Raw genomic sequence first — 22415 nt, 5'->3', positions numbered from 1 at the left:
CCTGGTCGCTGGGCATTTACTTAGTCCCTTCTCAGTGCCTTTATTTCCTCCACTGCCCGAGACAGGAGAGGGGCACATTACTCAACCCCGTGAAGAGCGCTGAGCTCAGCACACAATTACCGTGTTTCATTTTCGATCAGACAAGACTGCTAAGTGGTCAAGAATAACGCTGGATTAACACCACCACTGGCATGCTGCTGGAGGCTCAGCTGTATAGCTTGTATTTAAAGACTGACAGCCTATGCAACATTTGGCAGACTGCTAGAAACGATCCTGTACCACAAGGAGCAGCTGAGCCGGACACTGATACTGAAGCCTCCTGGAGAAACCCCAAAAACCACCAGGATGAGCGAGTGGCACCCGCAGAAACACCTCAGTGCTTTGCCTGGGCTTGCGGTTCCTCTTCTGTGTCCACTTCAGAGGAATTTGAAATTTGAGTGCTGTTCTCCATCAGATAAGAGCTGGCGATTACACTCATTAGGTACCCTGCAAACCTCTCCCCTAAGGGGAAGCCACAAGGATGCACAGTAATGAAGAAGATAAGCAAACTTGCCAAAAGGAAACTTGCTTAAACACCCAGCTCCTTCAGTTCTTGAAATAACTTGCCCTGAAATGTAACCTTCCACAAACCATTTCCCTGCAACATCCAGCTCATGCTCTCTGCCAGGACTGCTCATAGTCAACGTGCCTGCACAAGAGCCCAGCACCGCAGGGAACCCATCCCCCAGCCTTTTAGCATGATTAATAACTACTAATGATGCTCCCTCCCCCCTTGCAGCATGGTCTGGGCTCATCTCAGTGCTGCTTTTGAGAGTTGCTCACCTGCCAGTTAGAGTCAAGATAGCAGAAAGCACTTCTGTTATTAAACAAGGACCTTTTTCTGCCTTTATTTGTGTGGTGTCCCCCCCCGGTCTGTGGCAGCAGGGCTGCAGGCAGGGTGCTCAGAGCACTGGCAGCTACTGGCCAGCTTGCACAACCCAACAAGGACTCCAAAAACAAACAGCTTACAGGCTCACAAGCATCCCATCGATGTTGCACTGCCCAAACCTGATTTGCACCTTTCAGACCACCTAAAGCTCTGCACCAGCCTCTCCCCATTCTCCCTTCTCGAGGGACACCAGAGCAGTGGCCTGGGGGAACGGAGGGGATGGTGGCACAGCCATCTCGCACACGACGGGATGCAGCTACACCTCTGCGTGGGAGGGCGAGGAGGGCTGAAAGATGCTGCGAGGAGCAAAACCTGCAAGCATGATTTTGCACAAGTTACATCTTGTGCAAAGGCTGAGCCTCCTGCCTCCTTAAAAACCGCTCCCAGCTGGCTTCCGCACTGGGTCCAGCAGCCTCTGGCAGAAGGGACGTGCGGCACCACAGGCCCTCAGGACACTATGGTCAGATGAATAAAGCTCTGCACATCCTGTAACATCATGCCCTGAGGCTTCCTTTGGAAACAAGCCATGCCCTACCTCCCGGTGCTTGTTCCACTGCAATTGTGTAAGAAAGACTTTGCCATTAGGTCATTTCACTGTTGAGCAGACAATGCTGAGACACGTTGGCAGTACTGCTTGATATTGTATCTGAAATAGGTCCCAGAGCTCAACTGTTTTGTAGGTATTGCCCACGGAAACATCAATGACGCTGTCTGGCTGGGGTAGGTATCGGGCCTGGGTCCATCCATGCAAGCAAAGCTGTCTCATGTCAAGCAGTTGCCACAAGAAATGCCAGTTGTGACGTGGGAACAGGTCCAGCTTGCAGGGGCAGTCCTCCAGCAACTGGGCCAGGAGCAACTCCAACCTCCACAGAGCCACCTCTGGAGGAGGGGAGGGTGTGGGGCTGGAGATCTGACAGGCCAGATCTTCCTGTCCCACATAACCTGGGCTACCACCGCAATAATCCAGTCACTTACAACTCTACCATTCAACCAGGCCCCTGATACCAGCTCCGTAAAACTAAGAACCAGCTCAGACTCATTTGCCAGAGTGCAGAAGAAGCCCCATTATCCATGGACTTGATTATGACATTTACGCTGAAGTAATGAATGTATGCTTGGACCCCTCTTTTTAAAGTGGTCCCTGAGATTCAGGGTTGGTATGGCTGGGAGAAAAACCTACCTTATTTTGTCATACTATAAAGTGACGTTCTGTGTCCATGGGCACCACCTGGTCCCTCTCTGCCTTCCCAGTGCACATGCTTTGGGCTCCACCTTGCCAACACCACGGGGATTTTGCAAAGTCCAGGTTTCAGGCTCCCAGGTGGTTTTCCTGCTGTCACTCCCTCGCACTGGAGGCAAGGCAGCCAACAAAGGTCTGGCCTGGGACATGTTAATCCCTCAGCTAGTGTCTTTGGGAAAGAGCATTTACACTAGGAGAGAAAATGCTTTGATTTAGCAGAGGGAATGAGACGTATTTGGCTGCTTACCCAGCTCCAAGGCCCTCTTTATAAAAACCTCTGTCTGTCCCAGAGCTAGCCAAATACAACCGCACTTTACATTTGCTGCAATTAATTCTATACATGCTCTCTAGTGAGCTTTGTAAGCTCTTTGCAGAGATATGCGGCATCTCCTTTGCTTCTGTAGGTGAGGATCCGAGAGGCAGCAGTGGGATTAATATGGGAAAGCTGTTGCCCACAGCAAACGAGAGAGAGGAAGGGTGGGAAGCATGAACAAAATGCTGCATAAAGCAGCTCAGAGTGAGTCAAGACATATGGGCAGGTCTGAAATTCAGTGCCCTTTCTGCCCTTCTCCCTATCCATTCAGACATGCTGCTTGCTTACTCCATCAAACCTCTGCAGTTTCTCACAGACCCCACAGCCTCCGGCACCACCCATCACTCCACACCTAGACACACATCTCAAGAAGCGATGAAGAGATAAGAAAACAAGAAAATTAAGAACAACAGCGAGGGAGGAGATCTGGATTAACAGCACCTATCTGTGCTGGAGAGGAAAATCCAGCTGCGTCCCTGCTGGACAGAACAGACGTGCGGCAACATACTTATAAGGCCACCAGTGACGAGACATCCCTGACATTGTTTAATCCTCCCCACCCGCGCACACTGCTGTTTTACCATGAATAATGTACTCAGCACCGAAGCATTATGCTAAGCAGCCACAGCTTCTCTCAGCAAAAGCATGCAGCTGGGTCAGCAGAGATCAGAGGCTATGAGAAAATGCAGGCAAGCACGTTCCCCACCCCTGCTCTTTAGGGGAGGGGGGCCATGGGCTTAAAGCCTTAAAGCAGCTCCAGGAGACTCTCCTTCCAGGCTGCCACCACCCCGTGCACTGCTGCGGTAAGACACTGCCCAGCCCAGGGCTCACCCAGGGGATTCTTAACATGGAAAAGGGAAGGCATCAGACATGGCATGGAGAGGGCTGACCTCAGGAAGGCAATGCAAAAACGTGGGTCAGACTCACTGCATTGCACAGGAGTAATGCTGGAGGCTGTGTATTCCCACAGCTCATTTTGTAATGTGCTCCACATTAAAAAAAGAAAACAACAAAAAAAAAAACCACAGAAGTATAAAGTTTTCTTACAAGGGCTCAAAACATTACGGAAAGCTGCTCATCAGTTGAGCCTTTCCTGATGGTTTATTTCATCCTCTAAATAAAACAACATGTGGTGTAATCAGCAACCATCTAAGATACTGTGTCATGGTCCAGAACTGCATCAATTGTTTATGCAGTTTAGGCCTGTCTCAATTTCCGTGTTTACACTGAAAAAAAAAATCCTTCCCTGTTTATACTGAAAATAAAATAAAAATCCATTTGCTACAGTTATTTTGATGTAGCACCCTTAAAACCCAAAGCATTTTACAAGCCCTGCCCAGGGGTGCCCCAGGGCCCAAGGGGGCGAGCATCCCTGCCGTGGTGTGGGGCACTCAGCAGTCCCATGGGGAAGGCGAACAGGTTGGGAACAGACAGATATCCATTTCCATGCTAAGTGTGAATGAAAATGGAAACGGCTGGGGGAGCTGGCAGCCATCAGCTCCCAGCAGCCACGGGGAGGTGAGCAGGGAAGTTTTGGTGCTCGGTTTGGCAGGTAGTGACTTGGTGCCTGGCTGCCCTTGAGAGCGCAGGATGCTGCACAGGAGACAGGGGTGTTCCCAGCACCGTGAGCTGCGCAGGCAGTGCTGTGGGGCTGAGCATGGCATGGCTGCTCCTGCCCAGGTTGCCAGGTAAGTGGTGAGCAGAGGGGTGACCGAAAGCTGCTTCTCCAGTACCTGCGCCAAAGCCACCAGGGCCACCTCCGCCCGGGGCAGGCCTGTCAGACATGATGCGGCCGGAGAAGGGCACAGGGGGACAGCTCTCCCCTGGCATGCACAGCAAATTCTCAGGCATGCGCTGGGCAGATCACCCCCATGTACCATGTCAGTCCGCATTTTGCTGTGGTTCTGCTTCACAGCCCTTCCCACACCCCTGAAAACCGCACCCAGCCAGCCATGCCTCCTCCTGCCTGGCAGCCTAGAAGCCCCGGGTATCTCGCGAGTCACTGCCTGTCACACACACACACACACACACACAGGATACCATGAGGTAAGCCGTCACGCCCCCTCACGCAGGTTTTGGGCTGGTGCTGCTCCCCTTCTGTGTGTGTGACAGTGCCAAACCAAACCCGACGGCTTCGCACCCTGGGCACTTATTTCGGCGTCTGACTTCAGGCCATTGGGCCTGGTTTTAGCACTGAGTCACATCTCTGGGTGTAAGGAACCAACATCTGATTATCTTCCAGTTCTATACATGCTATAAATCCAGAGCCGTTCAAACTCCATAAGTAGATGGAATATCAGACCGAACATGGATGAATTCCTGTCACTGTGGTTGAAATCAGCAAGAGGCATAATGTTGGGAGTTCAGGTCTTTAATATATCTGCAGAACTGGGTTGTCTTTAAACCACTCTTTCAATGGGAAAATGCTCAGTTTCATACCAAAATGTGGATACTGAGGTGCTCTGGCTTTGGCCAGCGCCACAGATAACGGCAGACATCACTCCCCAGTGGGGCTGGGGATTCTTGGCCTGATGAAGTGTAAATCAAAACTCCCTTTTACCTGTATTTTGCGTCAGCCATAAAAGATCAGCATACCACTAGCACAAAACATAAATTCAGCTCAAGAGCAGGGCTTATGGGACAGTTCCATGTGTATATTTAAGTGCAAACAGAAATCCAGTGTTTATCAACATGAAATGCAAACTAACAGGAAAGAGCTCGTATTACCTGAAGGACAGAGGGGGATGGGGTCTGTTATCTGTGCAGCTTTATCAGCTGTCTCCCTATGCAGCTGCTTGCTTCCTCCGCCAGCCCCGCTGGTCTCACAGGAATTTAACTGGGAACTACCCTGTGCACAGGGCAGCCCCACCATCACCACCATCCTGTAACATGTCAGTCCACAGCACAGGCAGGACCTGGGAAAAGCTCTGCCCCGTGGGCTCACTGCCGGTATCACCCAAAGGGTGATAAAGACAATGGTCTTTCCTACTCCCGCAAGGGAATCCTGCAGGCTTTGGTCTCGGGTTCATTACACTGACCAACACAATGCTTGTTCTGAGCAAAGACTGAAATAAAATGTCCACCATAACCCTGCAGTTTTTTAAAAGAAACGTAAGCCAGGAACACCTGTGAAGCATCCCTCTGAAAGAAATGGGAGATCCACAAGAAAGTCACACATGGAGTGCTTGGGAAATCCCCACGCTTGGCTCTCACTGGGCAGACTGGTCCGACGCAACCTAGGAACCAGGAGCATTTGCACCAGAAGATGCTCCTGAAGTATTTGAGCTTGAGGCAGTGCTGAACAAGCAGTTCAAGTGGAAAGGGAGGTAGGGAAGCAATGAAAGACAAGAGCAGCTGTGGAAATACCAAAATCTTTTATCTGCCACTCTTGTAAAACACAACAGGACATAGGTGCCGTACAGCCACTGCCAGTTGGGAGCTCACAGCCTGGCTGCTCTATCGGCTCCCAAGCTCATGGTACCGCTGCTCCTCACCCTGCTTGGCCCTGAGATTGAGGCTCCAGGCTCCAACAATTCACATTTACATCTCAAACAGTGCTGCCTCCCACCAGCAGGACCCCGATAAGCCCCACTTGTGGCAGTCACAGGTTGCAAAGATAAAAGCCAGCGGTAAGGCACTGAGGTACAATGGTGGTCAGGGCCATAAATACCAAGCCCAGCTGAATAGCTCACCCTGAGGGTCTTCAAAGGCCAAATCTGAGCTCCTGACAAGCAACACAGGCTGAATGTAGGCACCTTGCTTCAAAGAGAGGTGTGAGACACCCAGCTCAAGCCCGTGGCTGGATGGACGTGTCCCTCTGGGCATGCCTGCACCACGGCCCCACCACTTACATGCTGCAGCACAGAGCAAACATAGCACTGCTGGGGAGGGACGGCTGCACCCTCCCTGCTCCAGGGCGACGCTCTCATCACGCTCCCCTCCCTCCTGTTCACCTCAGCTTGCCCCCCCCACCTTGCACCTTGGTGGGACCGAGGCCCTCACAACCCTTTTTTATGTGGTGAAGAGGGGAGCTCGCTGAGAGCTTTGTCACTAAGCAAAGGGGAGAAACCCGGCAGCCTTCAGAGTGAACCACAGGAAAGATTAATGGTTTGAAGGCTTGGAGGGTGAATTAACAATGTCAGAGGAGCTGCCAATTGTCAGCGTTTTCGTCACCAAAACCAGAAAGGCTATTTTATTACATTTCAGTCTCCAGGGTCACAACCAATTTCTCACGAGGCAGTTATTTTTGCCGCTTTGCTGATCTACATCCCTTGGTATGCGACCATGAGCGCTGGCAAAGACAGCCATGGAGAAGAGGTAGGAGCAGTGAGGTGGGACTTCAGACATAGTGCTGCCTGAGAGTCTCTCGCTGGAAGGAAATGGCAGCAATTACCATAACAATGTACTAAATATCACTTCCCCTACGCTAAAGCTACTTTCATGTCCAAAACAAATGCTTTACAAGAATGTGGCGTTATGACTGCAATTGAAGGAGAACAGAGGGAAAATTAACAACGGCCCCCCTGCTGTGGGTCTTACAGCACTCGCCAGCTCTGCCATCCCGCAGCCCGGCAGCAGAACCAGCAGCAGGAGACCCCCAAGGAAGGAGGCATTTAGAAAAATCACAAGTTTTAACACCCCGTTTCCCTCAGAGGGATTCACAGAATGTGGTGGCCTGGTCCCAGTTCTGCACTGCCTTCAAATCCCAAGGGCCCGAGGTGAGGAAGGGCCATGGGAAGTGGGATGTACTTGACATTTCCATGACATCGGAGGGAAACCCGTGGGCAGCCTCGACGGGATGCTGAGCAGCACACCCCACGTGAAGTGATGGGTGGCTTGGGGTGCGTTGTCCCCTCACAAGAAGAGACGGGCACACTCAGCCCCACTTTTCATGGGTGTGTGGCAAGCAGCTCGGGGCGGGCCCAGCTCTTTGCCAGGAGCACCACAGGACACGAGCACCCACAGGCGGTTACATTGGGGTGCAGGTGGGAGTGGGGCAGCCACAAGGAGCCCTGAAGTTTTGCTGGCTGGAGCAGACGGGCAAGTTAAGTTACACCTCTAAAACCGTTTGGATGTGAAACTTTAACCGTCGTTTCCTAATTTTTCCTTAAGTGGGGGTAAGAAGGACTTGCAACAGAAGCAGGGAGAGGCACTTACAGAGGTCAATGCGGCTCCTGTAAACAAAGGATCCTCCTGTAGCTATACAAGGCAAGTCAAAGCGGCCAGTCCCGCGGCGGGGGCAGCTCACCGGCACGGGCACCGGCTGCCGCGGGTTTCTCCCAAAACGTCCAAAAACATATATATAGAAAAATGCGGGAGAAAAGGAGAAGACCCCCATACACACATGGCTGTGTGACGATCCCCATCTCGGCACCGGCAGCCACCTGTCAGCCCCGGCTCGTCTCCCGCGGACCCGCTGCCGCTCCGTGCCGTGCCGAGCCGAGCCGTGCCAGCTGCCAGGGGTCCCGGGCAGCCCCTGACCCCCGCCCCGCCCGCCCCGGCCCCGCCGAGCCCTACCCGAGAGATGGTGAGGGGCTGCTCGAAGTCCCGGCCGCCCACCAGGCGGAAACCCCAGGGCCCGGGGCCCTGCAGCACGATGCGGAGCGTCCCCATGTGCACCTCGCCGCACAGCCCGGCACCACCGGCACGGCACGGCCCGGATCGGCTCGGCGCGGCTCGGCACGGCCCGCCCCCGGCCCGCCCCGGCCCGCCCCGGGCTCCCGTCCCCGCGGCCCCGGGCAGGAGGAGAAGGGCTGAGCCGTGGCCGGCCCCGGAGGCGGAGCGGCGGCCGCTGCCGGAGCCCCTGGGGCTGCCGCGGTGCGGAGCTGCTGGTGCCGGAGCTAAACCCCGCGGCACGACCCAGCCGCAGGCAAGAGTGCCCCGGTGCGGCACCTCCGGGGCAAACGGGGCTTGTCCCGCCTCGGGGAGCTGCGGTGTTAACTCTGAAACCTAATGGTGGCGGGGGGCATGAATTTCATGGTTTCCCAAATGGAGGGACACGCCTCTGGGAGCTGGTGAGTGTGCATGGAGCCTAGCAAGGGGATTACATTTTCACTAGTTTAGCTCTGATTAGTCTCTGCTTTAGGCAGAACGTTGCTTTTATTTTTTTCCCGGTACCCTTACGGGTGGCATCACCAACAAAAGGAGGAATTCTTCATACAGGTCAGTAAGTGAGGCTGAGGCACTTTCTAGGATTAATATCCAGGAGAGAGTGATCACGAGCAATCCCCCCCTCACAGATGTCAGTTATTGCCCTCAGCTTACTGCTGCCCACCACATCACGTGCAACATCACGTACACACATATGTACGTGCACCACCTCCAGCAGGGATCCAGCGCACTGTAAGTGATTCAATTCATCGTTCATTTAATGACTCAGTTCATTCAGCAGCGAAGCCACAACCTCCAGCACTTGAATTAAATTAAAAAGCTTTCCTATGAGCTGTACACATAATTAATGGGCTGATCTAGCTGGAGCTACTATGAGTGCAGGGGGTAAGGCTCGGACACAGAGACACAGAGGAGTAGCCAGCCAAGGAGTGGGCCTGCTGCCCGAGGCTTGCTGCCCCCAGCCCCTGCCTGCAGTGCTGCTGACACCGAAGAGCAGGAGCAGGGTCTGGCAGGACTGCTCAGGTACAAAGCCAAAGGTGAGGTTTAGAAGCACCTTCTAGTAAGTATGAAATCACAAGATGCTCTACAAGTGGCACAGAAAAGTATCAAAGCAGCACACCTAGCCAGGACATTGGTGACCAGGCGCAGGACCCTGGAGCAAGAGCCTGCCTCAGGTGGCAGATGCATGTTAAGGACGCAGCCTTCCCATCAGCATTTCTAGAACTAATTTTCTTAATCATTAAGAAAAGCAGGATCTGGAGGTGCAGGATGCTAGGGAAGACCCATGGCAGACATCTACTGCTCAGTATGGCCACAGCCACGGGGGGGCATCGGTACAAAAGTGCATTGCTACAGGAACAGCAGGAATAGGCTTTATTTAATAATCTGTACAAGAAACACAGTAGTAATTCAATACTTCCATTTATTAATCATCAAATAGTAATCCACTGCAATAAGAAACAAAAATCAACACAAAAATAAGTTGTGGGGTGTGTGTGTGTGCGCGCGTGTGTGTGCGCAACTTAAAATGGCAAGAGCAAGAACAGAAATAAACCTTTACATGAGTAGGTTATATACAGTCAGTATCATCGTGTTAATTTGCTGGATAGGTTCATTTGGTGTTATCCAATCTTAACAACAGGCCTAAATATTGCTGCAAATAACTGGAGGACAAACCCAAAGCAGAAAAACAAACCCATAAATAAGATGCAGGATTAATGATATCTCCTGTAGAAAAAAAAACAAAACAGTGGTACTTTGTGTCATATTTGAAACCTCTTCATAGTGGATATTTTGTGCTAAAACTCTATGTGAACACACACGGAATTCCATCATTTAAATAAAAGTGGAAAAAATCCCAACCTTTCACAACTGCCTTTCTTTCCTCCCTTCACTCAATGTGTTTAAATTATTTTTCTATACAAGGTAAGTACATTGTCTGTACAAAGTTAAATATACATATTTACAGTCAAACTTCTGAGACACCGAGTCTTCTCTTCCGCTGACCTAGGCGGAAGACAAGCCTACTTGATTTTAAACCCAGGAGCATGGCTAATTTATCAAAACATATTGCAAGTCGTGCTAACAGTTAGTTGTAGTTACTCTTAATAAATCTGTATAAAAGCATCAGCATAAAAATAGGCATCTTATATTATTAAATACGGCTTATGACAAAATAGCAATCTAACCCTTTGCTATTTGTATGGTAACTGTAGGAAGCAGAGTCTGAGAGAACTGGTTTTGTTTATGCTTTTTCTTAATAACAAAATGTCTATCAAAAGAGTATCCTTAGTGGGTTTACAGGCAAGCACACAGGCAAGCCATGTTTTTTTTCTCAAGGAAATACAGATCTCTATAACTGGTAATAACTGTTGGAAACACAGCTTTCCAAATGGATTAGACTTTTTTGTCTGACTAAGAGGCGGCCAAAATGTGTGTATTTATCAGAGATCTAGCATCAACATTGTCAACCACCTCCCTCCCACCCCCACCCCCAAAAAAAGGCACCCTCAATGACACATTGCTCAGATTTATCAACGCCTCTAAGATTTAATGCCAGGAAAAAAGCAAAGTCTTCATCCCAAAGAGCATGCTTCAAATCCTCTAGGGCTACCAACAGGACAGGAGAAGCCGAGAAAGTGACCAGCCATAGGACTCAGAAGCAGGATTTGCTCTCACTGACGTTTTGTTTATTGGTTCTAGTCTTTGTGCAGATAAATTTCAAAACCAGGCTGATTTCTCTTTAGAAAAGATGACTCTGTTTGTTTTGATGCACACAATACACTCGCACACACACACCCTGCACAAAAGAAAAAACCCTGCAGAAGTAGGTACTATGTTACGTATATGAAGGGGTTTGGGCTTTTTGCGCATTTGCAGTATGTTTTGGCTGACCTCTCTGGATTAAACTACCAGTCCCAAACTCCTTTTCCACACAGAGCTCTGCAGTTAAACCATACCAACTATCCTCTGCCTGTGCTGGTTCTTAAGGTGCATGACATGAAGGAAAGGTTTTCTGTGGAAATGGAAGGCAGAGCAGAGTAAGTTTCCAGCAAGGCAGAAAGCCTGCCCTTCCTGAACCTTGCCAGTGAAAGGGAGCAGCTGCAGGCTGTGTACTTTCCAAAAGCACTATCATTTCTCAACACACAAACAAAACCTATACCATTTGCTTCCCTGAAGCCTTCTCAGAGGTAAAGTACTCCATACAAATTAAGATTATCACCAGAACTCTTGCTGGGGAGGGGAGAAGAATACACAAAGGCAGCACTGTAAACTAGAAACTGTCTCTTCTTCAGCAAACAAATCATACCCTGAATCAGTGGAAGCAGGGCTGCACATTCAACTCAATACTGTACCACATAACCACATCCTCCTAACACTTTGTCTCCTGTCTATTACATTCATAAATTGTCTCTTTCATTGCTGATTAAAAACATCATCTGGAAAACAACCCCATCTTTGTCACTGTGGGATTGCTGTTACTTTACAGGTACAGAAGCTTCACGTAGTTGCCTGGGAAGGTGCCGAATTGCCTTGTTCTCCTGGACGTACCTGTAGCAAAATAAAACACATGGAAGCCAGAGTAAGACAGAGCCATGCAAGGAAGACTTAGGGGTTTAACAACGTTGAAATGGCAGCCCTTTCTGCTTCCAGGCATTGCTTTCTAAAAATAAATAGGAGTCTGGGCCAAAGAACCTTTTGGTATAGAAGAGATCAGAACTAGTTCTGCTAATAATCATCTTTGGTCTTTCCTTTCAACAATGGATAAGGTGCTGGTGAAAGCTTCTGGGCCTATAGTCTAGGAGCCAAACTCCTACCAGTTCAGATGAGATAATCTTCCTCAACAACCAAGGATGAGCCTAGATTTGCACTGCTGAGATAGATAGCACTGTCCAGACTTAGACTATTTGAAGACACAGGGCTAGATTTTGCTAAATATACATCTGCAAATGAGGCTGGGTTTCCAGGGACTGCAACTCCCATACAAGCGTTCCCTCTGTCCCCTACTTGCCACTTTCTGTAACTTGTCACAGCTCCCTCAGCTTTGGAAAAGATACAGAAATCCAGATTTCCTTGGTTCCCTCTGCTGCTCTGCTATCTGTGTGAGCAAGGAGGATCGGGAGGAAAAGGGAAATGGAGAAATTGAAAGCAAAAAAAGGAAAATCTAGACAGCTAGCAAGGAAAATAAAGTTCCATCACCCTGCAGCCTAATTTTAATGTTCTTGGCGTAAAAAGATGAGAAATCACTGAAAAAGTTGAGTTGATCTTTTTTCATCCTGTTTTGATCCTTCAGATGAAAGCATCTTCCAGATGCTCTGCAAAATCACTCATCTGCATCTCAAAGAGCCCTGCTGCCTGGCAAGTGTCACACTCACCCACAAACCAGCCATCATCACATTTCTCCATGACATCGACAATATCACCATCCCTCAGTTCCAGCTCATCATCATTCTGAGGAGTGTAGCTGTAGAGGGCTTGGTAGCTAACTCTGAAATCAGAAAAATAGTACACGTTAGCTGTTGGATTTTCCTGACACCCTTTTGTTAAGAAATTTCTGGGCCAATTTGGTGGATGCTTGGGTCCCCTGGCTGTGGGGAGTGAAAATAAAGCTGATGTGAGACTTTCAATTCTGCATGAAGAAGCTGGGGGAAGTAAAGACTCATTTTAGGAGCCAATTGTCAGTGAACTTCAGTCACCAGTGCACAGTGCAGGTTACTGTTCTCAAAACCAATGGTGAAACACACCATCAAGATTAATGGCAGCTTCAGGTTTAAACCCAACAGAGACCACTGAAGATCTCAGCCTCGGTCTCTCAGATCATTAAACCAACTACTCTTCCCTGGACCTACCCAACAACGCATGAGGTGACTGGTGTTGGGACTACCCAATGTGCTGTGGGAAGCTAAGAAAAGGGGTGAACATAATGATTCATACCATGAGCCAGGTGTAGCTAGTGGATGCTAATTCACCTCCAGCTTCAGATACAAAGGCAGTGAGAGAGCCTCTGTAAGCAGCATGAATTAAGAGCCCAAAGGCGACCCGGTCTTGGATCATGAGGTCATTGCTTCAGGTGGTATACAGACACAAAGGTCCCAGCTTTAGAATTCTCACTATGATCATGTGGCTATTTTTGTTCTTCAAAGAAAAGCTGTCACTTTCCCTGTAACCCCTGAGACTCTGAAGCTTTCACACCACCCCATCTTCACCACCAGTAAGAGACAAGGCTCCTGGAAGAGACAGGAGCCAAAAGGACTTACATGTCTCGTGGTGTATGACTTCTGTCAGGGCTGGCTCCTTGCTGCTGTGCTTGAGGTTGCTGAGAAATGATGAGAGATGGTTTATAGTCATTAGAGGTCACCTTGTGGCGAGAGTCAAGAGGCTGAGAAATAGTACTGCAGTAATGAACAGACTTTTCTGCAATGTTTATGATCTCATTGCAAACAGCTTCCTGCGTGGTAGGCAGCATTGACATCCAAGAACACCCAAAGAACAGTCAACAGGGGGGAGGGAGGGGAAAATATAGACAGGAAGAGATGGGACATTCCAGATGCAGCACATAAGTCCAGTTAAAAAAAAAAAAGAAAAAAGTTGTAGATCCAGGTAAACATCCAGGTAGTGGAGTGCAGAAGGGATCCAGGTGTAAGCATGGAAAAACAGGCAAGATACAGAAGAATTTGGCATTTAGTTTGAAGATTTGTAACAAATACATATACATATATTTTAAAAAGCAGCAGCATAAGAGGTTGCAATTAGTTCTGCAGTGGCATCATTAAAAATGCTATGAAGTCAGTTCAAGACCGCAAGGTGCACTGCTTCATTCATGCATTTGGCTTCATTTAGCTTATATCCAGGGACTGGCAGCACAATTAGCCCAACTTCTTGTTGACTATGGCAGTTTTTCTAAGTGCTAAATTCCCTGCTTCTGTTGCAAACAAAACAACGTAAATTGATAAAAATGTACCTACTTTGCAGCTAAAAATGGTGCTGGCATTTTATACTCTATTGAGATGTTTCTGCCTGGGTGAAGAGAGGCTAGGACTACACATCTGATTTAAACAGTGGCCTTACCACATAGCTCTTTTCAGACTCTGTGAGATCTGGTCCAGCTCTCAATGAATGGTGGGAAGGCTGTGTGATCACCAAGCAAATGATAAGGAAGACATTTTAGCAGATGTCATACTGGTCAGAATTAAAAATAAATAAATAAATGGTGTGCAGACAACAAAAGAAAATGAACAACTCCTCCCCTCCCCACCCCAACACCACTCTTTTTGGAAAACAAGGTCTTTCATTTAAACAAGACATTAGGGCTACAGTAATGCAGCACACAGGATGCTGCAAAGAGGAAGGTGACAGCAGAACAGAAGATTAGAGCAGGGACTCAGAGAATGAGCTGGAAGATTATGGACACAGCTACAACCAGAAATGATACACAGCATCATGTTGCATTCCTGTAGGGGTGAAAAACAAGGACAGAAGCACGTGCTTGAGTGCATCAAACTCGCTGAGAGGAATCTGCTGCTGGTTTTAGAAAAATCCTCAGTGACTTTGACACGGGAGAGAACTTGCTTGCTTCTTAAAAAAAAAAAAAAAAAAAAAGACCAGCTCAGGTCCTCAAAAGGCACAATGCAGCGTAGCCCCATCATCAATATCACTCTAGCTTGTACCACACGAGGATGCAAACTGCTCTGTTAATTCCCCAAACAAGGCAGAGCTCCAGGTCAGAGGAGGCCTTGACTGAAAACTCAGCTCCAAACACCACCACCTATGACTCTGTCTTCCTCTCCAGCCACACCTCTGCACAGGAGCTCACACATCCTAGGGCACAGCAAGGAAAACTAGGCTTTAAGGGGGTGGAGGTTTTATGGGAAAGGGGACTGTCGCTGAGAAAGTCACAGAGATATCCAGAGCCTAGTTTTGCATGCTTTTGTATATTCAAACACCTACTGAAAGCAAGGGGAATGCTGTACGTGTGTTCTAGTAAATGGGATGCCTGAACTAGTGCAGTTCTAACAATCCGTGCAGTAGTGATTAGCAAACCTGATCAGGTAAGATACAGAACATTGCCTTCCTCTGTGATCATTCAATATAATACTCAACCCAAACTCCAAATGCCTCAAATTTATGCTTTCCCTCCTCCTCTTTACTTCAACAGTGCCGTTCAGTCATCCTGTGCTCTCAAAGATGTGGCTGCACCGCAGTCTTAGGGAAAGGCTTGCTTTCTCATGGCATCCTGGCACTGAGCAGAAGCAGAGGATAAAGATGTTTTGTGACACCTTCAGCGCAAGCATGCTCAAGGAGTTTGGATAAGTGTGGGGTGATGAGCTCATCCCTTCCTACTTCCCCTTCTCAAAGCTCCTCTGAACCACATCTCAGACCTCTAATACGATGGGCATGGTTCCAAAGAGATCTGTCTCTTTTCTCAGGGACTGTGACCCACTCCGAGCCAACCCAACCCCACAACAACGCCCCCTTAATCAGCTGTGCTGCCTGAGGCTGGGATCTGGGATCACTGCCCTAAGACACAATGTCCTATTACCATGCATATTTCTATAGAGAGAAAATAAAATGTAATTTGGATGGGATAATTGCAGTGGAATTTGTCTTCAAAGAATTTACTGTGGAGCCTGAAATAATGACAGAATTTCTGGAAGTCATTTCTGCCTGTCTATCATCAGCCCTGAAAGGTTAACAGAATAATTAGAAGTTTAAAATTAATGTTGTGCAGAGCTACTGAATATAATGCATCCAATTTGATGAGATCAGACCTAACCCAGGTGGTAAAGTAGCTGGGAAAACCAATTTCCAGTCCAAGGTGAGAGGCAGCTGTAAGAACGATTTTTTTTAATTCAAGAAAGTGCTTCCTTGCTCCTTACTAATACATTAACAGCTGGAATTGCTCCATGAGCTTCCTAAAACCGCATGGTCTATTTCTCATTGATTATTTGTGACCTCCCTGGCCAGCTTTTCTCTAAAAAGCATTAATAACTCTGAGTTAAATTAGTTATTTGAGAGCTAAAAAATTAGCACTACTTCTGAATGCTCCATAGTACCGGCTTATACCTGTAATATCCGCAGGCACAGCCTACAAACATCAGTAACTTGGCCACATTCCCTTTCCTGGCACCTCGGAAGCACAAAACACTGAGGTTCCCCCCCAAAAAAACACAAACAACAACAACAACAACAAAAAAACAACAACAAAAAAACTGAGCCAGTCCTGCAGCTGCTGCAGTTAAACTGAGGGCCCTACAAGTGACAAAGCATTCGTGAACCATCAGGACAACCCAAGTGCTACCCTCTCAGTCACACTAAGTGCTTTGTTAAGACTAAGCAGATGCGTAAGTGCCTCTGTCTCCAGACTACACAAATATGCAATACAGCCAGTTCTGAAGCACAGCTGGCCACTGTTTCCACCTCATATGGAGTCTGAGAATGGATCTAAGGAGCACCACAGGTTTGTGGGAATACCAGAAAGATGTTCCATGTTAAGAGCTTAGAAAAGTCCCGAGGCAGGTGTTTGCTGTTAGGAAGAAAGATCCTGGGGCTACTCAATAGTGCTTTCACCACGCTCCTAGCAGAATCGAGTGTCATCAGTGTGTCTGCCTGTTGCAGCTCTTGTATATGTGTTGTCTTCCAATCCTTTTCTGGTGGGAGTTAAAAGGACCACATGACCAAAGAGAAAGCTAAGCAGAACAGACTGACAAGACAGACAGACAGAGGCAGACAAATTGGCATCCTTCAGAGACGGGCACACAGCAGCAGCGATACTCCTGCACATGCACAGAGAACCAAGAGCAGGGAGGACTGCTCAGGAAAACTGCTGTGCATGTCAAACCCCAGCTCTGGTGGGAGTGAGGGGAAAGCTGGCCCAAGAGCTCTCACAAAGGATGCTGAAAAGGCTGCAGTGCACAGCAGCCTGACCTAAAGGCTGTCAGAGTTAATGCAAATACTTCTTGGCCCCAAGAGCAGGAGCTAAAGGCTGTGTCTACAGCAGAAAAATGAATCTCCTGTGGGTATGAGGTACCAGTGCCTGCTGCAGGACGTGCAGCTCTGGCTTGGATAACCAGCCTTGTGGTGCTGGACCAGTGCAGCAGCAGCAAACCACTGGGTGGGGGTAAAAGCTTACCTTGGAGGCAGTGCTAAGTAATGAACACAGCATAGCTGGCCTGTGCTGATGTCTGAGCAGGCCTGTTCTGCCCACTCCTCTCCTTTTTGCCAGCACGAAGTGAGTGAAATTACTCACCTCCCTGTATGCCTCTGCACAAGCAGAAAGGAGCAGGCTGTCCCCAGACCAAGACTCCTCACACTGCCAGGGCAAAGCCAGGACCCTCGTCCAGCTGCTCATGAGGGCACAACCCTGCCTTCCCAATGTCTGCAATGGCTCGTTTCCATGTCTACTAAATGCTCTTCACATTTGATTAAAATCAATGAAAAGACAACAGATTTTTGAGAAGGCCCCCAGGGTATTAGCAGCAGTTCTGCTGAAGGTATCAGACTCTGTATGGGCCTTGCAGGCGACGGGAAAGTCATTTGCACATATAAATCCCACTCCTGCTCCCTAAATAGCTGTAGGCTCAGAGCTGGAAAGGAGGCCAAGACTACTGACTGTCAAACAATTTTAACTTGACACTGACAATGGGCCGATTGTCAAGGCACATAACATAAATTTTGGCTTGACTTCAACTCCAAAAAAAAGGCCACAGAGTCCTGTTACATCCAGGTGTAACACCCAAAATAGAAGTGCATGCTAGCCAGCATGGGAAATGAGGTGAGTAAAGGACACGGGAACTTCAGGGTTAAAACCGGATCTCTCTCTCAGAAAGCAGTCACGAAAATGAGTATCATTGGCAACTCTTTCCCACACTCATTCTGCGTGAGCAACTGCTTGATTCACTGATCAAGCCACAAGTGCTGCCCCCAAACCCACTGCTCCAACCTCAGTCCATTTTTTGCTGATTCTGAGCATTTGGTTTCAAACATCGCCATCGTGTGGGAGCTGCATGGAAGGACTGACGAGTCACCAGGAGCGGAGGGCATTGCTCATTACTGGAGCTGGGAAGAGCCACCACACAGTGCTGGGGCCGAGCTGGTTACGGTGCACAGACACTGCTGTGCTCCTCTTTAAAGATGACTGTAGCTCTCAGCAGCTGAGCTGAGAACCTCTGAACTACAGGTATCCTACCTGAGAGGGCTGGGACAGGTCCCCAGCTCAGCTGATACCAACCTGAGCATGCCTTATCCCAGCTCTGAGACACTCAAACCCTGAATCCTGATTTCATGTGGTTAAACAAAAGCTGAACCAAAGTACCTTACATTATATTGTTCCTGCTAACAAAGCACCGATACTACCTTGCAATGAAATCAAGCTGTAGGAATGCAAGGTCAGAACCTATTAGCTGAAGAACTGAAAGGTCCTGAGTTAATCTTTTGAAGGAACAGAAAATTAGATCCTCAGCTGGTGCAAACTGGCAGAAAACCATTGACTTGCAAAGCTATGTGGGTTTGCACCAGCTGAAGATTTTGCCCATACCTGTCCTTCTGCACAGCCTGGAAATTGTTTAAATTATTATATTTTATTCTTATTTTTTAAATGAAAATGCTTACTTAAATGGCAGGATAAATATCTTATCTGTCAAATCAGTGAATGGATAAACAAGCATATGACAAAACAATGTCGTGGCATGGAAACAACTCTAAGTAATGGAAGAGTAATCAGCAAAGATGATTACCTGTGGCTTATTGACTCTGCGTGTAAGTCTGGGAGGTGGCTGTGTTGTGACAGTAGAGGAAGAGAGGGCAGAGGAAGAGAGAGGAGCAGATGAAGAGAATGCTTTTGAGTCTGCAGTCTTTTGAAGAAAAGAAAAGTTGGTCAGCTTGGCACACGCACTCTTATCACAATCACTCCTAGTGATAAGAGCATTTGCTATGCAGTAAAATTTGATGCACACACAGCAAACTGAACTCCATGCAAGGGCAGGTGCAGTTACCTAGTTGGTTTGTCTGAACTCACCACCTCATTCTGTTTTAAACATGCAAGTTATGCCTGTAGAAAATGCTGCTAAAAATACATCCAGATGGTAAACAGCATAGTTTTTACACAGCTTTCCATATGCTTCTGGTTATGATTCAAGCAGAAATCAAGCAATTTGTCCTAAGATTTCCCAGTGTGAAATGTGTCATCTTAGAAACCACAGTCCTTCATTATTTAACTTTGGCTAGATAGGGCATGCCAAGGAGGCTATCACATTGCATTCAAGAAGCTACTTATAACACTATGATTTTGAGCTCCCCAAACTCCCACTCCTGTACAAGGTAGCATGGGGATGCTGTAATGTATTTTGGCTGGCTGTAGCCCACAATGGACACCAAGCCAACTGAGGGCTGCAAAGTAAAGCAGATCTATACCAAGACTGTGGGCAGAAGATGTAGAAACCACTAGAGGGTTCCCCTGTGTTCCTTCTTGTAACACACCTAAATACTCTTGGGGGAAAATAACACTCGGTCTAATTCGCATTTGGGGCTGGACCACATCACAGCATTTTGGATATGCAAAGTTAATAAATCCCACTCAAAGCACAGATAAGAAGCAAGCCTCCCTGACTTAGTCTTGCACATCCAAAACTAAAGCTCACTAATCCACAGACTCCAGGATCAACCATCCTGTACTTCCACAGCAAGGAATAGTTTTTGTGATTCCACAAGCCAGGCTGACATTTATAAGAAGTGCTTGCATTTAGGGGGAAGAAATAAATGCCATTACCAAAGATCGTCCATTGCACACTGGAAAATCTTTGAATATCAAATAATTGCCTGCATTCTATGTGGTGAATTACAGGGGCATGAGGCCTGTGTGACACTTTCATCCAACCCAGGTTGGATGGGGCTTTGAGCAACCTGATTTAGTGGGAGGTGTCCCTGCCATGGCAGGGGGGCTGGAACTAGATGACATTTAAGGTCCCTTCCAACCCAAACCATTCCGTGATTCTATGATATGACACATCTGATAATAGCCACTGCCTGGGACAGTCACCTTGTTAGACACGACCAATTGAGTCAGTCCTGTGCTATTATCTATTCTAGACTAATTCTTACTACACTACTCCTGAGCCCTGTTCTAAAAGTTTTTGACCTGCTGTCCAGTGAATGCCACTGGTGAATCCTGGATGAAGGTCTTACTGTTACCAAAAGGACACGTGGCAGCCACTGGCTCTGTGTGGCCAGCAGAGCAGCACAAACCCCAACACACCAGTAAAATCAGGGATTCAGAGCAGCGCACACACATGCAGGAAAAGTACCTTCTCTTCCCCGCTTTGAAACTTTCCCAGATCACCTTTCCTCATGCCTCTTTTCTCTGCTTTACCTCCCTGCACAATAGCCATTAGCTCCTGACATAACTGGTTGTCCTCAGAGGAACTCAGAGGTCTCTTTTCTGGGCTCACACGCATGTCTAGCTGGGATGGTTTCAGGCAGCGCTCAACAGAGATCTTGGGACCAGCATAGGAACCCTGCTCGGGGTTACTGCTGCCCTCTCTGGTCTTCTGGAGCCAGGCTTGGCTGCCAGGGGTGCCACGCTGCTCTGCGAGGACGCTTTCAGGGCTCCCACCTGCCCAGCGAGGGGAGTTAGAGTAGCTCACGCTGGGAGACGGGGAGCCAACAAACTTTTCTTCGCTCTGCGGAGTGGCCTGATAGGAACTGCGAGCGGAGGACTGAGGCCTGGATGAATAAGAGGGCAATGGGGATTTAATGGACCTGGGAGTCGAGGAGCCCGAGAGATGAGAGTGGTGGAGGCTGACCGAGGGGGAAGGGCTGGCTGCAGCAGAAGGCGCAAGAGAGTCAGTGTGAGGGAGGGAGGCTTCAGGCAGAGGAGGCAATGGAGGAGTTATGGCAGGAGTGGTGCTAGGAGACACTCCCACGGTCAGAGCAATCCACTCGGATGTGACCGCCTGCACCTCTGGAGATAAGGCGCGGCGTGCGAAAGGCAAAGGCGGAGGAGTTGGTGTATGGAGCAGCTCAGAGCTGGGAGACTTGAAGGAGACAAAAGCAGAAGAGAAAAAGAAAGAAATGAACAAAAATAAAAAAGGAAAATTCGAAACAACTGAGCAAAAGTAAAAGGAGAGTGAACGAGCATGGAGAGGAGCAGATCTGTGACTAAGCATGTGCATAAGTTTTCCACGGACAGGTGCACCCTGTCAGAGAATGTGCTGTCCACAGCTACCCCAACCACGGAGTCCAGTCCTCATCTGTGCTCCAAATACATTTCCCCAGTCTTTGCCAGTATTCCAGACACAAAATGCCTTGTGGAATACCTTATACTTCTTACCTTCTGCCATGCTCAAGCAGAAAAATGCATCTGGGACCACTTTTACAGGGAACCCCAAAGAAGCAAAAAGCCTCTCCTCTTTACACAGTAGTCAAGAATAAAACCACTCCTTTTAGGGACGATCCAGACAGACTCCAGGCTTGAGTCATGGCTGTCTTTCCCATCTGTCCTGTACTGTACATCCCCTCCTCCTGATCCCAATTCTCCACTTTCATTCCTTGCAGTCTCAATCTCAGAATGACCTTACTTCAGTCCCCTGAGTGAGAGAAGGGATGCACCAGAGCCTCACAGCCACATCCTTGACATGTATGCTGACCTTCAAAAGCATGAGTATTTGCAGAATGAGAGCAAAACAAAGCGATTTAGAGACTCAATGCCTCCCTGACACATTTTCCATGGCAAACATTCTGGGATTCCCACATTCCCCATGCAGTTATCTGCTCCCATTTTGATTTCTAGTTTGAACTGTAGTATGGTTTATAGCGAATTCATGAGAGATCCCAGAAAGGTCCACTCTCTAAACTTGAGCTCATTTAGCAACAGTTGCAAATACTACAGGACACCCTCCTGACCCTGTCTCCCAAAACCTTGGTCCTGACCTGGAACATTTTGGAGTAAAGGTATGGCATGATTCAAGCTGACTGGGATCAACAGTAATGGCTCCTGTGGAACGTAACAGTCCATGATAATGTCCTTTTAATAATCATAATAAAAAATCCACTCATCACAGTGGAGGTCTGCAAACATCCACTCAGGAGGGGTTGGATCGCCAAGTCATTCCATCTTTGGCAGTGAAACTTATTCGGATGGCTATTAACCACAGCCCTTTCACCCTGGCTTGAATTCAAGCTACAGATCAGAGAAGAAAAGCTGAGCCTCCAAATCCCCAAATTACCCACTCATTAACCTTTCTGGTAAATGAAACATCACCTTTTCCTGCAGTTTCAGCATACTGCAGGGAGCACAAGGGCTTTAATGCACAGATTACTAGTGTTAGCTA

At 48.2% G+C, this 22415-nt stretch overlaps 2 protein-coding genes across 4 annotated transcripts in view; both read right to left on the bottom strand.

Annotated features, from left to right (window-relative positions):
• Positions 1 to 8197, bottom strand: part of PDLIM1 (PDZ and LIM domain 1) — a 40101-nt gene extending 31904 nt beyond the window's left edge. For all 3 annotated transcript variants that reach the window (XM_040564003.1, XM_040564002.1, XM_040564004.1), the window contains exon 1: positions 7999 to 8197. In XM_040564003.1, coding sequence (XP_040419937.1) covers positions 7999 to 8094 — 96 coding nt within the window. In that variant the 5' untranslated portion in view covers positions 8095 to 8197. The remainder of the gene's footprint in view (positions 1 to 7998) is intronic.
• Positions 8198 to 9497: 1300 nt separating this feature from the next.
• SORBS1 (sorbin and SH3 domain containing 1) overlaps positions 9498 to 22415 on the bottom strand; it is a 165005-nt gene continuing 152087 nt past the window's right edge. Inside the window, exons 29-31 of the mRNA XM_040564017.1 lie at positions 13350 to 13408; positions 12468 to 12580; positions 9498 to 11643 (exon numbers count right to left, since the gene is read on the bottom strand). Of these exons, the coding sequence (XP_040419951.1) occupies positions 11576 to 11643; positions 12468 to 12580; positions 13350 to 13408 (240 nt within the window). The 3' untranslated portion in view covers positions 9498 to 11575. The remainder of the gene's footprint in view (positions 11644 to 12467; positions 12581 to 13349; positions 13409 to 22415) is intronic.

Source organism: Cygnus olor, chromosome 7 (genome assembly GCF_009769625.2).
Source record: "Cygnus olor isolate bCygOlo1 chromosome 7, bCygOlo1.pri.v2, whole genome shotgun sequence".
In the NCBI taxonomy this organism is placed as follows: Eukaryota; Metazoa; Chordata; class Aves; order Anseriformes; family Anatidae; genus Cygnus; species Cygnus olor.
Note: the sequence above shows the minus strand (reverse complement) of the source record. Positions and strands in the feature narration are given on the sequence as shown.